The sequence below is a fragment of the Tinamus guttatus genome, unplaced genomic scaffold (genome assembly GCF_059628265.1).
Source record: "Tinamus guttatus ecotype Peru unplaced genomic scaffold, ASM5962826v1 Tinamus_guttatus_pri_ptg000649l, whole genome shotgun sequence".
In the NCBI taxonomy this organism is placed as follows: domain Eukaryota; kingdom Metazoa; phylum Chordata; class Aves; order Tinamiformes; family Tinamidae; genus Tinamus; species Tinamus guttatus.
The window spans coordinates 557,335-574,251 of NW_028289183.1; the positions used below are offsets into that span (position 1 = coordinate 557,335).

The 16,917-nt window shown below is 43.0% G+C and overlaps 1 protein-coding gene across 1 annotated transcript in view; it reads right to left on the reverse strand.

The window, feature by feature from the left end:
* DNAH9 (dynein axonemal heavy chain 9) overlaps positions 1–16,917 on the reverse strand; it is a 165,968-nt gene that overhangs the window by 95,323 nt on the left and 53,728 nt on the right. The window contains exons 39-44 of the mRNA XM_088535859.1: positions 12,989–13,154; positions 11,937–12,039; positions 10,852–11,091; positions 4,147–4,308; positions 2,967–3,163; positions 354–516 (exon numbers count right to left, since the gene is read on the reverse strand). Coding sequence (XP_088391985.1) covers positions 354–516; positions 2,967–3,163; positions 4,147–4,308; positions 10,852–11,091; positions 11,937–12,039; positions 12,989–13,154 — 1,031 coding nt within the window. The remainder of the gene's footprint in view (positions 1–353; positions 517–2,966; positions 3,164–4,146; positions 4,309–10,851; positions 11,092–11,936; positions 12,040–12,988; positions 13,155–16,917) is intronic.

Here is a 16,917-nt window from a genome sequence, read left to right on the forward strand (position 1 = left end):
CAGAGCAGGGACTCCTCTTTCAGTCTCAGCTAACATACTTTTAAATCATATCAGTGTTATTTTTAAAATGTTGATTTACAACTTCTGAGTTCAATGCAAAGCTTTGAACTGAAGCAGCACCAGGTCTCACCAGATAGGACCACCAGTTTTGGAAGACAGATCTGTATACATATTAATGTAAATATACTTCATCAAGGTATTTTGAGATGAATTTTTCCACTGTGCAGTCCAAACTATTCTAACTGGAGGTTTTTTACATTTACACCAGTGCTGCTCAGTATTCAGATGAAGTTTTCAGGAATAGTTACACTTTTTGTTTCTTTTTCCCTGCTTAAGTCTTAAAAATCACCTACCTTTAGGTCAGAGATCCCGTAACCTTTTCTCAAAGTGATCTGGAAAACGTCCAGAGAGCTGATGAATGCTGCAAGCCTTGTCAAGCTCTGCTTGCCGCTTCCACCTACCCCAACCAGCAGAGCGTTACCTCTGGGGGACTCCAGGATACGGTTGATGCGGCAACTAAATTGAAGCATACAAAATCTCTCATTAGTAAGAGTTTTTTTTCTTTTTCTCTGCCTGGTGCTTTTCAATACATATTTTATTCACTAGGAAATTGTACTCTAAATGGGATGAAAAATGGCAATCTGAGCAGCATGTCAGCAATCAATCCCAATCTCTGCCGAGACCTATATAAGGGCCACAGTTGTCGAAAAAAATAGTGCAGTGGCAATTCAGGCTGTGTCAGATTCTCATTTCATCTGACATGTTTGGTGGGACAATATATGAAGGCCTGGCACTTTTGCAGGCGAACAAGTGAAGAAGCACTCTATGTTCATTCTGTTCTGAGAACAGAATTCAAGGACTGATGAATCTGTCTGGTATTTGGGGTTCATGTTCACATGTTTCCTTCTGTGCATGAAAATATTTTAGAACAGTATAAATCCTTTCTAGAAAACACAATCTTATTTCCTATTCAGTCAAACGACGAACTACTTCAGAGCATGATTCTGTCACTCTCATTCTCACGTGTCAGCCCCACACATGCAAGGATGGTCCATTTCCAAGAGCTAACACACGGAGTGACTTAGTTTGGGACAGGGGAAGTGCCTGTTTCCTTAGCACCTTTCTTTGAAATTCCTGAGGTCATGAAGTTCAGCATTTGGACCCAAGTTCTATTTCTTAACAAGTCAAGTAAACAACAGAGGCATGAGGTACAGAGTCAAAGGAAAGGAAACTCTCAATTCTACCAAAGTATCTTCCATAAGAAAAGAATTCATTATTATTTCGAAGCTTTGTTCACTTATTCCATTTAAGAGAGACATCATTAATGCTATCCATCACTAATTTATTCCCTTAAGGCAATAGCCAATGCTCCCCACTCCTTAAAATACCAAGTAAGGACAAACATTATTCTGCTTCTGAAAACTTCACTGCCCTCTTAAACACCAGCCCTATTCCCTTCTTCCCATCACTGTCTGTATTTATCTCACTTAACTGAGTATTTTCCTAGCCTAATCTGAATCAATTTTTCAAATAAGACTTTGAAGGGCACCGTGCTGCTTTACTCAAGTATCTTGCAATTTGATCACAGACTTCATTTGATTGTGAAATTATACCCAGAAAAGCAATCAGATTTGTGCAGAAAGCAAGTCTTCCTAGTTTAATTCTCCCTCGTCCTTGTTGTGCTCTCCAGGGCTGTACACGCTGCGAACATCTGCAATCAGCCCTGGATTGGGATATGGCAGGCAGGTATTTCCCACCTCCTTTCAGAAATTAAGCTCTTAAAAATTAGTTTTTTCATCTTAAATCTTTCAGCAAATTCAAGTTGAAATTTACCCACTGCTTGAGATTGAATAAATTGTATATTTCAGCAAAATGCAATTCCAAATGAAATGAATTAAGTTTACCCAGTCCCAATGAAAATCATTTAAGCACCTGGAGATGAGATTCTATCTGTACTGGGATTCTCAAAGAGTGTTTAAATGATTTTGAAAAATACAAGTACCTCACAGACATAAAAAATATAATAAAAATAACATAATGTAAATATATTTGAAATTGGGAATTTAAAGCTTGATATTTTCAGATATTCCCAAATGTGCAATTTTCAAAGAGACTCTGTCTGAACCTCCAGGCTTCTAAATGCAATAGGGATTTTCAAAGACTCAAAACTGCAAAAGCAAAGCCTCAACCCATTTAAACTAATAGACACCACACATGATATCATTTTAGATAAATTTGAAAATCCCACGTAAAAAACCTGCATAAATATGGCTCTAGATCAAGTCTGAAGGCATACCTTTGTAACAGAGACGGCACCAAATAATAAAGACATTTAGGAAAATCCCAGTATACCTGTCTCTGTAGACAGTTGTCTAAATGAGGACTCACACAGATCATAGAATCGTTAAGGTTGGAAGGGACCTCTAGAGATCATCTAGTCCAACCCCCTGCACACGCAGGGTCACCTAGAGCACGTGGCACAGGGCTGCGTACAAGCGGGTTTGGAAGATCTTATATACATAAACCATAAAGCACTTGTACATTACCACATACAGTAGATCTCTGTGCAATAGCACAGTGTCAAGAGCCTAAAATATCACAACAGCATCCAAATCTTAAAGTAACCACCAGCACGCAGTTCCTCTGTCTCATAGCCCAGGGCCTGTTCACAGGTTTAAGTATCTTGCAAGTGACAGAGAAGAATCTCAGTATTTGTGCAGGATGCTTCACAGAATGTGTGGAAGGCTCAATTTGCTCAAAAAAAAAAATGGACACTAAATAAAGGACTTCCAACCTCTATTTTTGTCTGTCTACTTCAATATGCTCAGTGAGACTTCCCACAACACCCCCAGTTTTTCTTACATCAGCCACAACTATGGATATCTACAGCTTCCAGGAAACTTCATGCAAGCAATCTGTGCAGTCAAGTACTACTACGAGAAAATGAGGCCAGGAAATCCTCTTACACATGGCACATGGCATCCTCAAAAAGCACCAAGTTCATGGCAGCGTTGACTTCGTTGTAATTATCCAAGGCTTCCACAAGGATCTGGTTCAATTCTTCCCAGTTTGGAACAGGTCTGTAGCTGGGTTCTCCAATGCCTTTTGCAAAGTGACAATATATGTTCATCTGCTTGGTCTGTTCTAAAGTTTCCTCCATCTCCTGACGAGGAAATGCAAAGTATGTAGAATAATTGTGAGTATATATACATAGTGTTAGAATGCTGAAATGGGTAATGGGTGGAGATCCCGACCATCCAAGGCTGTATGGCATAGCATAGATCTGCACTGGGAATCGTTTTTTCACAGAATAGATGATCCATCCCACAAAATATGTGTATAAAGTATACTGAAAAAACACTACAGCTATATGCTGGATTTCCAAGAAAAACATGTTATTCCAGAAAATACCTTATTAGTCTTTTTATAACCGCAGAGTTGCACTTGTGGGTAGAAAAAAGGGTCAGGATAGACAAGAGGAAAAAAAGAAAAAAGCATGGAAAGATCCTGTACTTTTCACAACTTTTTGAAAAACATTAAAAAAAACTCAACTTACTGCCATGAGAGAACATGGCCACAAGGAAAAGCCTAAAGCAATAACCATAACATTAGGCTTTTGCATGGACAATGATAATCCCTGGAGGAAAACTAGCTGTCTGCACCACTGCTGGCTTTGATGATACCTGTATAATTCATAAGGCAGCATTGCTGGGTGATGCCAGGCCTGAAGGAAAGCAGGTCTAGTGTTTTCATTTGTTTTCATTTCATTTCAATTTCAATTTTGGAGGAAGCAAAGACACTAAGGACTTTTTTTCTGCATTCCAGTACCTCTCACTGAAAGCACAGAATCTGACTCTTCTCCAGCTTTTGCCTTCTGAGACTCGAAGCTCTTAAATAAAGTAATTAAATTAATTTACAGAGCCCAAGTATCCTTCCCCCACCCCCAGAACAGACACAGCACCTCATTTACCCATATCATACCACTGACAGTCCAGGATATAGATGGCAGAGACTTGTTCCTCGTGCAGTGCTTCCACTAAGAGCATTGCCCTCCAGACAAATGAGCCATGTGCAGACCTCAAGTCAAACTCCTTTTTCCCCAATAAACTTTTTTTGTTATTTAGAGTCATGAACTGCAACGCTTACATCATAGAATTTCTTCACCATCTCCAGCTGCATTTTATCGAAGATAACACAATCATTTTCTTCAACCATCTTATCCCGGTATACCCGGTTTGACTCATGCAGGTAGAGCTTCACAAGGTCTTGGGGGTGCTTCAGAACCTCAGGGGTAGAAAAGAGAAGGCCCTGAAGAGAAGAGAGACAGTCAGAGTAGCCCATCTCAATCACAAGGGACCCCCTCACTCATAGCATCCAGATACCATGCCAGAATTGGGCTGAAGAATTATAAATGCGGTTATTACCTCAATCTATAGGTGAGCTTCTGAATAACCCCCTACTCACCCATTCATGGTGTAAGTGTCCTGTCTTTGTCTTTATGTCTTAAAGCAGCAAAGTAGTTTGTGATCATTTTGTGTGCAGGAAGGTCTGCACAACCAGTGCAACCCGATTTTGCCAGTGGTCCTGGTCTCCTTCGCAGCAGTCAAGACTATCGAGAACCCAGAAGTAGGGCTTTTTGATTCATATCATACCAGGTGCATTTTCAAGAGGAAAAATCAGTTTGGAAATCTCAGTATTGATGAATTTAAAAAATAATAATTTTAATTAGTACATTCTGCCTGCAGGAAATATTAGTTGCTGTCTGCAACAGTATGTTTACTATGATCAAAGAATAACTATATTTTAAAGAGGTGTTACCTATAACTAAGCCTACAAAAAGTGGAAAAGTTTTCAATGAGTTGAATTAAATAGACAACTTTTATTCCTAAAGGTCAAATTATTCATATGAATGGTATTAAAAGAAAAAACTCAGAAAACTGGCCTGCAGTCAAATAATTCGGGTTTCACATTTGTCCTTATAGCTGTCAAATTGTTATTTTGTTTATTACAGAAACAACATGGGTGAGAGAATAGCTGACAACTCAGAGAAAGGGTTAAAGTGCAGTACATCAGGTCTTCAGCTGAGAAGAAAAATAAAATAAAATAAAATAAAATAAAATAAAATAAAATAAAATAAAATAAATCACTTGCCTTCTCTAAAGACACCTCACAATGCAAAAGATAACATATTCTTGATACAAGCAAATGCATGGCTATTTTTGAGTGGAAAATATCCACACTTGGAAGTTCTCTAGTTCAATTAAAATCTCTCCATTTCTCACTATGCAAGCCAGCCCCGTCGTGCTGCTCATTCACAGCGGTGCCGCTCCCGGCTGCTCCCACTGAAATAATTAGTCACATCCTCCAACAGCAGTGAGGTTGTTCTGTTAGTCAGGTAGAGCTTTAAGATGTCATAGTGCCTAAACTGGGAAAACACAGAGGATTTGTGGCCATTAGCCATCATATTTATGATGGATGCAGCTCCAAAACTCCATCTGGCTGTTGAGCCTTCAGGTTGTATTTCAGCTTCTCTTCCTATTCTATATATCTTAGAAATTAGCTAGGAATTCCTCCACACACACCTTCTCACTTCTGCTGGATGTTTCTGTACATATCAGATATACCATCAGTTAACATCATATTCATGATAAAACATCACAGTACAGGTATTTGCACAAGTAAAGAAATGTGGCCATTAGAGTTTGATGGGGATCATCTGGGTTGCATAGACATGGACTGTGCTGGAACAACCCTCCTCCCACTGAGCCCGATTAGATCAGGATTTATTAAAGGGTAGTCTTGAGCGACAGAGACTTGAGGAGTTTAATAATCCTCCAAGGAGACGATGCATATTTGGAACTAACAAAGAAAATATTCTAATCATCCCAGGAAGATTCATCTTTTGTGTCTTTGTCACATATCAAAGTACCATGTGCAAGTTGATGAGAGGGGTTGTTGATGCTCTGACAAGACAGGAACTGACCTAAACCAGGGTCTCATTTTCTTTCATGAGCTCTATGAAAGGGAGCAGAAGAGCAAGAGGTGAGAGACAACAACAGCGATCAAGTCAGCTTGTCTGGGCACACAGCCCATCCCACCCAACAGGATGTCACGTTGACTACCAAGACTATGATGATGCCAATGGGATATTTTTGTTGCCCATCAGAGCTCTGCAAACCATGACAAACACTGATCACCTCACCCTTTACGAGGGCAGCACAGCTCTGCGGCTGGCACCCGAGGCTGAATGAGGACAGAGTGGACAATGTCCACTGAAGAGTCATTGATTAGGAGGGTGATTAGAAAGTGCCAAGACAAAATCTCCTAGGTATAAAAATATATGAAAAAATACTCTCTTTCTTCACAGTCTAAATAACTTTTAAAATAAAAATAACCCATCAGCATTATGACTCCTTTCCAGCTGCTCCATGTCACGGGGCGAAGTGCTCTAGTCGTTTGCCCTGTTCCCACTCCTGATGTCCGAGGCTAAGTCACATCAGAGGACTACAACAGGTCAAGAGAGCAAATGAGCCTGCTTCTGATCCTGCAACAGTTCAGCAGCCTTCTCTGCAACTGTGTATGCCGTGGCTGCAGACAATGCACGTGGTGGGTTTCGATGAGTCTAAAATTTGTACTGTGGTTCTTTAGCAAGCTGGTGTCCAGGGAGAGACACAAGGAGCCATCCATCGTGCAAAGAAGCCCCTAAACCACACTCGAACACTGAGCTGTCTCTGAGTGAGGCTGGAGGGAGGCATGCTGGAATTGCTCTTATCATCCTGCTGTCAAAGAAGAAAGCGATGCCGTTCCTTCTAAAAAGCCACGGATCTTAATGTGACATGCTGGTTGAAAATCTTGTTAGAAATGAGAATAAAAAGCAAAATACAACCCTGCTGAGTCTATCATTATTATTTTACCGGGATGACAGATATAATTTAGAGCATAATACCATGGTAACCCTTTCGGATGGAAAGACAGACAGCAACAGGGTTTTCTGTAGTGTGAGCCAGCAGGGAATAGATTTTTAAAAAGCATAATCCACAATTCTCTCACTGCTGAGACCTGTCTTCCTTAATCAAGGGTAAATTGCCTGGAGCGTACCAATCAATTTAACTCTGCAGCGCACGGTGGCACCCAGAGGAATGAGAAGGTGCCATGGAAATGCAAGGCAGTGTCGCGTCAAACTTTAATCACAGGTGGGACCTTCTACAGAGGGAAAGCAACAGCTAACCTCTTCTGGGGCAGCCAAAAGCTCATCAGAATATGAAGGACTGAAGGGTGACCTTCCCCAGGAATAGCAATGGGAGCAGCAGTGAGTGACATGGTAGGAAGGAAAAGAGCCAAGGTTATCACTTCTGTAATATCTTCTGCTCCAGCTCCTACTTGCCTGTCACCCTGGACAGCAGTTTTCGACTTGTCCAGTTCCCAAATGTTTGCAGCTGAAGGGGAAGGTCCTGTGAGAGCAAATTTAAGGCAGCTAATGCTGGGTAGGCTTTGTAATACTTGCTCAGTCTTCTGTGACTTTTCAAAACCAGCCCTTGAAGCCAAGGGGTTGATGGAGGTCATTTATTCAACCTCATTATTCTTTTTCAAAGCCACAAAGGAGCCTCCCTCAAAAGCCAGATCACAACAGGTCTCTGAGTCACCAGTGACCAGAAATCTGTTGGTGCATTTGTCAAATAAACTGTGCCCCTGTGCTGGCCTCGCTCTCCCAGGTGGGCTCTCCCTTCCTCATCCTTCTGCCAGTACCCCCGATGGGCAGTACAAACATCACTGCACAGTGTCACCCTGGGGAGACTGGCTCATTTCTGTGAGGACCTGACCCAAAACTTCAAGCTACAACATGCAACTGCCTTGTGTCTGCACACCACTGAGTAAAGTACTGGGTTCTCCAGCTAAAAGTGAGGTCCACAAACAAAATAAATTGAGGACAGCAGAGAAAATCATCATGTAGTAGGAACATGTGGGATTTCACATGACTTTCTCAGGCCAAGCACAGGAGGACAGTTTATCTTAGCAGATTTCCAGGCTGGTTTCAGTTTGAGATCAAGACACCTAAACTTCATTGCAGGTGTCTGCACACACAGCGGGTGAGATTTCAGTCCAGGAATACCTGTTCAGTCACCAAGATGTGGCAGAGCTCAAGCACCTCAGGACAGCGGGCATAACACAGCAAAACACCTGCATCCTGCTAGAGCATCTCGAGTGCAAGCGGGATGTGCTCATGAAGTGACACCAGACACCCAAGCTTCAGCAGACAAGCAAAGCCATGGCCGTGTCCCTGGCAGGGAGCGGGGCTGCCCTCTGCTCCACAGCATACGGTGAAGCTGGATACCTCCCACCCCAGGGTCCAAGAGCCCGAACCTGGAGCAAAGTCCCACCTTGGAGCTGCACGGTGTCATTGCGGCCTTGGACTCCTTTTACCTCTACTGAAAGGAGCTGCTTCAGAAACACGTTTCCTCCGAGCAGTTCTGCCTGTTTACTTTAGGGTGAGTTAAACAGCACACAGAAATGTCCTTTTCCTGTCTGGAGCATGATTAGCCAGAGAGAATTCCTAGCCCAAGGCTCAGATCCCAAGAGATGGTCCTTCCAGCCTAGACAGGGCAAACATGAGCATCACCATTCTAGCAGCACCTTCAGTCCCTGAGTTCATGGGCTGCTCCTTTTCCCTTCAGTTTCACCGATATTTTTATTTGCTTGGCCAAATCTTACTGGTTGTGCCTATTGCACTTTGCAGCCATTTGGAGGGAATATCTTTTGGTTTCACACTCAGGTGCATCCCGGAGCACGACTTGTGCCATTCCTCACGCTGAGCAGCACAGACACTAGCTGGGGGGTAATGGTTACTGGGTACAGACAGGCAAACACCAAAGGGAAGTATGCACAGGCCTGTCTGCTGGCTGTTTCTTTTGGAGCAGTTTTTCTTTTTCTTTTTTTTTTTTTTTCTTCTTTCTGCTACACTCACAAGCACAGATAGGTTCAAATTCATTCATTCTTCATTATCTGGAGCAATTAAGGTACAGGTTCTTGGAGTGTTTTGTAATGAGACGATTAGCACAGGGTTCATTGTAATAGAAGCTGTCAGGCAGTTTTGACGAAAAGAATCAAGCAGAGCTTGTAAGGCACCGCACAAATGTTTAGATACAGCATTAATATCTGATATGATAACGAAGGAACTATCGGACAGACTGCAAATGGAGCTATTGTTAACAACCTGTGCACGGTCAGCAACGATTCAATAAAGAAGCAGCAAGTTCCAAGGGCTGACTCCTCCATGGCTGCATTGTGCATATGTTTCATGCCATACACCAGATCTCATCAGCTGCTTTTATAGTTTACAGGATACCTGGTGTAAAAGCAATCCTCAAGCAGCTTTTATATATTCTGCTATTATACGTTTCATGTTTGATTGTTTGTCTGTGATTAAAAGAATTTGAAAATTTGTGCTCCTACCCACAAGCTTTCCATGCACCCATTCTCTGCCTTCCCAAAGGTTAAAAAAACTCGGATGTCCCTGCTCCTCTTCCCCATCCCTGTCCCTCACCATAGGGTGAGTCTATCAGTGAAAGAAGGTTCAGGATGGTTTGGAATCCTCACTCTGGGAAATGGTCAAAAGTCACCTGAACAACCTGATGTAACTTTAAAGTTAGTCCTGCTTTGAGCATGGGGTTGGTATCAGAGACCTCCAAATGCCCTTTCTGAGCTAAACTATTCTAGGAATCTCTAAAAAACAAAACAAAACAAACTTCAATGCAGCACATGGAGATGCATTCTCAGAGCCCAGGGCTTCCTCCACCCTCAGTTTCAAAAAGAAATTTGTGTTCCAGCAATCTCTCATGAAACCAGAACTAAATAGGAAATCTCAAAAAACCCTGGAACATATAATGTAATGAAATATCAAAAAGTAATAGTAAAAGGTGAGGAAGAATTTAAGAAAAAAAAAGTTTAAATAAATATAATGAACCTTAAAAGCCAAATTTCTCTCCCTCTGTAGCTATATGATAAACTCAAAGCCATCTGAGCTCCTATCAGCACACCCACTCTCTGGCCCAGCATCCAGATCTGACAGCATGATTTCCAATATCCCAAAGCCTGAGCACTTTGCAAGCAGACCACAGTTAAATATCAAAGTCTCCTGCAGATATGCTTCTCTCCTCCCTTCTCAGCCTTTCCAAGCACAGATTACCTAGAAGCCAGGATTTAAAATGACCCAAGTCCAAAGGCAGAGACCCACAATGTTTAGCCATTCATGGGCGACAGGTTTATACCTCCTTGATACAATAGAGTATTAGCTATTTCACAGCCCCATTCGTGGATTTTCCATTGCCTAACATGGCTTTTACTCCTATCTGATGTACCAAACAACAAGGCATTGAACCTTCTCTGTCTACTTTGTAAAATAGCTGTTAATGACAATGATAGCAAGGAATTATAAACCCAGCTTTATAATGGATTGGGTTATTTCAAACCTCTTATATTTGACTGCTGAAAACTTTCTCAAGCTTTTATTAATCAGACAAACTCTGAAAGGATTAGCCTCTGCTCAAAGGCTCCTTGAACAGCAATATCTACTGTTTTAAGTTATGATTTTTCTAAGGAAAAAAATCTCTGCCATTGTTATAGGAAAATATTTCTGATGTCTCAAAATTGAGGCTGGAAACCTCCCCTTTGTAGGGATCCTGGGCCAGTTGTAATTCTATTTCAGTAAATTTAGTCCAAGTTGCCTTCGATTCAAGTAATTTATCAATTCTTTAAATGCCGAGGATTGTTGAGTTGGGAGAACTCATCCACTACCTCCTCACACTGCTCTGGGCCAGGCTCCAGACACTACCAAGGAATAGCAACTGCACTTACTTGGAAGATATTGGAGAAGTCTCTCAGGTTGAAAATGTAATGGAATTTGATGGCTGTTGGCAGGAAGGTAGCAGCCACTTTCTGGTGCAGGCCCAGGGCCAGGCTGATCAACTGCTGAGTTGATTTTTGCATAGCCTCTGAGAAATTCCCATTTGCCAGGTGCTGCATGAGGATGGTGCTGTAGATTCCAGACAAGGCATCCTGCCCCGGAATTGAGAGGGCGAAGACACAGAAGTGACGCTGAGGAAGAGAAAGAAATACATAAAACGATCAGAGAAGTGGGCAACTACCTCTGCAACAGAATGTCCTTAGAGACTTGAAGTAAATATGGAAGAAGTGGAGTCTCCTTCTCTGGAGATCTTCAAAACCCCCCTGCACACGCAGGGTCACCTAGAGCACGTGGCACAGGGCTGCGTCCAAGCAGGTTTTGAAGATCTCCAAAGAGGCAGATTCCACAATCTCTCTGGGCAGCCTGTTCCAGTGCTCTGTCACACTCACTGTTAAGAAACATTTCCTTAAGTTCCTGTGGAACTTTTGGTGTTTCAGTTTGTGGCCATTACCCTCTAATTCTGTCAGTGGCCACCACTGAAAAGAGGCCGGTCCCATCTCTTACAAAGTTTATATCTGTCTGTTACCATCAAGACTCATAACTGTCTTACTGTATTCCTTTATTTTTTTCCATCGTGTGAATGCACTGCCAGCTCTATCAGGAAATTAAAAAAAAAAAAGTTTTATGAAATACATTCCAGTGGTAAATATTAGCTAAATGAAAGCAAAATCTGTTTCTGCTAACCAGAAGGCTATCCTGAAAGTAGGTATTACATTGGCTGGCAACTTTGCCTCCAACTCTAACCATCAGGATGTGAGGAAAACGTAAGGGAAAAAAAGGAAGGGAGCAGTCTGATGTTTCACCACTATGAATTATGGTCACTTCAGGGATTCATGTCATTTCTAAAATGATAAAACAACATCTGGATCTGCCAGTTTTGTTCTTCTGGCCTGGCATCTGAACTGCAGGGTCACAGATATAACCTAACCTGCCTGCAGATAACATCAGCAGTGCCTGTGATTGTGCAGAGCTTTACCTGCAAACGTGGATTGATGGTGAAGCTCCCTGCAGTGGGGTTCATGCACGACACGTACTGCACATTCATGATCTCCTTCAGTGACAACTTGGTCCTGTCGTACCTTTGAGCGAAACAAGAGCAGCATCACAGCAAGCACAAACGAGCAACAGCTGCTGCATTTCTCCCTGCGTGCTCAGGACATCGTCCTGATGTCCATCCTCATGCCATCTTCAGCACTGCACAGAAATCTGGGATCAAATTCTGCCTCTCAACCAAGGCGTCGTCCAGGCTTGCCTGTGCATTTACACACGTGGAAGCCTTTTGGATTCAACAGCCAGTCCTAGCATTTCTATGGATCAAATCTTATGATTAGTTAAGGTTGTACCATTCACATACATAGAAAACTCCATCTGTAAAAGCAGCAGAATTGTCCTTCCCCTTCTGCCCAATTCCCGCTTGCCCTTTCTGATCCTCTTCCTGCACATCCATAGGCCAAAACGGGCACATTTCCTCACGTTTCTCCACACCAGCCCAAACATTCTTTCTGCTCAGCTTAGGTCCTTGCCTGGCAGAGGAAGCTGGAAGTTGCAAAGACTTCCACCACCTCACTCATGGCAGAGAAGACCTGGGAATATTTCTGCCTCTCACAGTGCTGCTTGCTGCAACATAAAAAGTGCCCATCTCCTTCCTGTTTCCTATCACTGTTTTTTCTTCAAATTCCCTGTGCCTAGAAAATGCTTGTTTTCAGTGCCTGACTGAAAACAACATGAGCACAGCAGGAACCCAGCAGGGATGATTTTCCCTGCAGAGGCCAAATCCATCACCTTGCCCTGGTCTCAGCATTGCACGTACAGCATCACGCTCACCTTGCGGGATAAAAATTGAGGCCACAGTCCCCAGCCAAGCCAAGAACGCAGCAAACGCCTCTCAAAAAGGTAGTAAGTGAGGACGCAAGCAGCAAATACAGGCAAGGTAGGAGGGACATCGCTCCGACTTCATCTTGAACCCCATCTTAAAATGGGGTAAGAATAAAAAAGGTGTTGGATGATAAAGCACGAATGATCTCCTACCAGTGGCCATAGTCCAGGTGCTGCCTGAGCAGGGTGTGGGGCTGCACAGTCCCATAGGCATCCACTTCTGGCATATTCATATCATCAATGAAGTAGATGAGCTTCTTGGTACCAGGAGGGCCATAGTTTCTACCAGCCTTTTTATCCAGAGGCTTCTCAAGCACAGCTGTAAGGAAGCAGAGACCCAGAGCTGAACTGCTTCAGGAACAGAAGCGGTACAAACCACACTGTTGGTGTAAAAGAGCCACCAAAACCCTCAAATTCATGTTATGGCAGAAGAGGTTCCCGTGCGGGTACCAGGATACTGGCTTTGCCAGCAGCCACAGAAGAGGAAGCAAAATCCTGTTTGCTAAGGTTATTCTGATCCATAGAACAGATGGATTTTTTTTTTTCCTCCCCTAAACAAAAGACATAGATGTTTTGGCAGCAAATTCCTGTACATTTCCAGGAAAAGAAAATACACGTATTTTTTCATATATGTTTTGATATGAATGCACCAGACACCTACAAGTCGTTCCCTATAATGATCCAAGATGGCAGAAAAGTTTCTTTTTTTTCCTCAAAGTTTTGGAAGGTCTTCATTTGTTCTAGCAGAAGAGTGAGGCCATGAGGCTTCTAAAACATTGGGAATACTTAAAGCTCTAGGTTGATATTTAATATAATCACTCCACATAACTGCACAAAACGTTTTATAGGTTAGCAATTCTTTTGATTCCAGCCCAAACAACCTTTACTAACTCAGTAAGTGGAAAAACAAACAGGAAAAGTTATCCTCTGCCTAGACCTTGCGAAGGATTTTCTGCCCTGTGCTTACTTTGAGAACATCTTTGGTCTCAGGGGCTCGCTGCTTTTGGAAAGCTGTAGGCAGGATTTGTTTCATTTACACAGTTTTTGGTCAGACCTATTACGTATCATATAAGCTGCATGGTAAATAGCAATTCTTTCTAATTAGGGAATACTTACAAACATAAATGGGACTGTGAATTTTTATAAAAATCTGCTTGTTAGAGTGTACATTTAATCCATGCATTACAATGTGTTAAAGCAATTAAGGGAGATTTATAAAATTTATATTCTGTTTTTCTTCAGACCACTAATTATATATTTATATCTTTAAAAATGCCTTCTCTTTTCCATTGCTTCAGCACCCTTTAGACAGCTTTTCTTTCCCACTTCTCAAAATTCAGCTTATTTCTTGTCACAGATCGTTTGCTGCACAAAGGAACATACTGTGCTAAAAAAATGATGAATCTCCTCAGTGGAGGATCTCTCTCCCTTCAATAAGACCACAATATTTGAGATTTCTGGTAGCAAGTTAAATTAAGTGTTTCAAATAAGCATTTAATTTAAATTTAATTAGTCCTTAATTAACATATAAAATCAGCCATTTTTGAGGTTAAACAAGTATGCAGGAGATTCATCATACTGAAATGCAATTACTGGGGATCGAGTGACACGCTTGTGAAAGTTGCATTTTAATTTGAACCAGTATCTCAAAAAAATAATAATAAATAAAGGGTACATGTATCTGCCTCTGAAATCCTGACATACTCAAATTAGTGCCCAAAAGAAACAGTCCCAGGAAATTAAACTTAGTCGCCGTAATTCTTCTTGCCTCGCGGCTGCTGACAGAGGAATTTTGCAAATTTGCAGTTTTCTCAAGGCAAAGCTAGTGGGGAAAGGTGCTGAATCACCAGAGCTGCGGGAAGGAAGAAGCATGAGGGAGATGGGGCTGCATCATGGGAAGGAGCAAGGAGAAGCGGGTGTCAAAGGGGATACAGAGCCCAAAAAGCAGCCACTTGGGAGTCAAGGGTGATGGGAGAAGAGAGAGCAAAAAACCTGAGGGGCACAACTAGAGCTATGGAGAGTGATAGTCAAAACACACCCGAGAAAACCCAACCAACCGGCCCCACGCTGGGCAGTGAGGATGTCCGGCTCCATTCGACCCCGATGCACGTGGCAATTTTGTAAGCCATAGGGCCCTCAAGGAGTTAAACCACACACGCTGTCTCTAAAAGGCTCTCACCTTATCCCTTATAAATCTGCATACCAGCAGACATCTTTGTCTGAGGAATTACCGGCTTTCGCTTCTACTTCTCTTTTTAGGAAAAAAAAAAAAAAAAAAAAAGTAATCACTGCTTTGTATCTGTGTTTTACAAATTTAAAGAAGAGCCTGCTGGGGGGAGAAAAAAAAAAGGAAGGAAAAAAACACTCAGCTGACAAAGTACACAAAAAAGGGACAAATTAACTCTAAAAAATGAGCAGCGGGGAGCGCTGCCGAGCAGTATAAATCACTCCTCCCAGCAGCACGTCTCCATCCACGCACGGTGCTTCGCACGCAGGATGCCTTGCTCGTATCCACAGAGTAAAAAAGCCCCATTGTGGACCATAGCTCACCGTCAGGGTAAATACGGAAACGCTGCCAGACCTGTCTCTATAAATCTCCACGCTGGCACGTGCCCACAGCATCCGCAGCGAGATAAATGGGAGCGCAGGTTCCTCTCCGCAGCGAGCCAGGCTGGGCAGCAGTTGGGCCCGTGTCCTACTGCAAGGGCATTTCACTGACACCCCACTCAGGATGAGAAGCTAAAAAGAGCATCCAGGATGGGAACGGGGAGCTGTCCCCAATTCAGAACTGCAGATTGGCCCAAAGCTGCTGTGCTTTGCTTGAAGGAACCGCAATAATTTGCATTCACACCATGCAGGTGCCTATTCTGATGGACACCCATCACGAAGGGTGGGAGCTCTTAGGAGAGCTTTGCCAGCAGAAGGACCACCAAAACCTTGCAAACCTGCCCCAAAGCAGCTCAGAAAGCTCCAGCATGGCTCTGTCATCAAGCCTGGGGCTGCAGAAGTCTCCTCATGCTACTAACAGTAACTTGAGGAGTTGGGCCATCGCTTTAGGCTGCTTTAGGCACGGTCCTGCCTGGCACCTCCTGGCAGTGGGGGGCTCTAATGCTCCTCCTGCCCAGCCTGAAGGCACAGAGATGTGTTCTCCTTCCATCGCTGCTGCTCAGGCGGATGCGCAGGGGAAAATCAGGGAGAAATAAGATGTGGCAAATGCTTAGCCACAGGGATGCTGTGAAGCAGTCTGGAAGCATGATGAACAGGAAAGCAGAGCAGGCAGGGGAAGTCCCATCACCCTTTCCTACTCTTATTTAGCAGAAATAGGTCACCTGTGTCTATTTTGACCTCAACAGCCTCCCAATTAGCCCCATTTTCCTACTGGTGGTGAATAAACACAAATAAATGGAGTCGCTTTCTCCTCATTGCTCAATACACACTCTGACTCATGCAAGCCAGCAGCCCTGTGGCAGGGTCCCTGACCAGCCAGATTTGCAGAAAACACAGGTTTGTCCCCAATTTAAAATCCTTGGTCAACAGGAACACAGGCTGGGAAGGCTAAATCCTCAGTCATGCTGATGCCCCAGGGACAGTGCTCTCATTTAGGACCAAGGGACCAGAAGGATTTCAGGCTGTTTGGGTCACATCAAATGAGGTTTTAGACAGATGGTATAAAGGAAGCATTTTTTTTCATGCTGACCCATTACTGCCATTCAATTTGATAAAAAGGAAAAGAGGCTGCTCCACCCCTACTTAGAGAACACAGGTAAAAAAATATATTTGAGCTCTCTAGCTCAATTCCAAGTGAAAAATCCAATTGAAAATGAGTCTCTTTTCAAGAATTCCTTTCTTTCTATTCTTACCTCAAGAAACTACTCAGTAAAACCAACCTAAATATTAGAAGTTTTGCTCCCAAACTTCGTTTCTCACTGGTTTGCCCAAATCCTTGTTACTGCTACTCTCGCAGACTGTCCCAGGGCCTGCACTTCCCTGGGGCTCCAGGTTCCGCCAGCCTAGTGCCCCCGGGAGCGCTGTCCCCAGAGGTGGAACACGCAGCCCCTGCTCCATGGGACACGTCACACTGC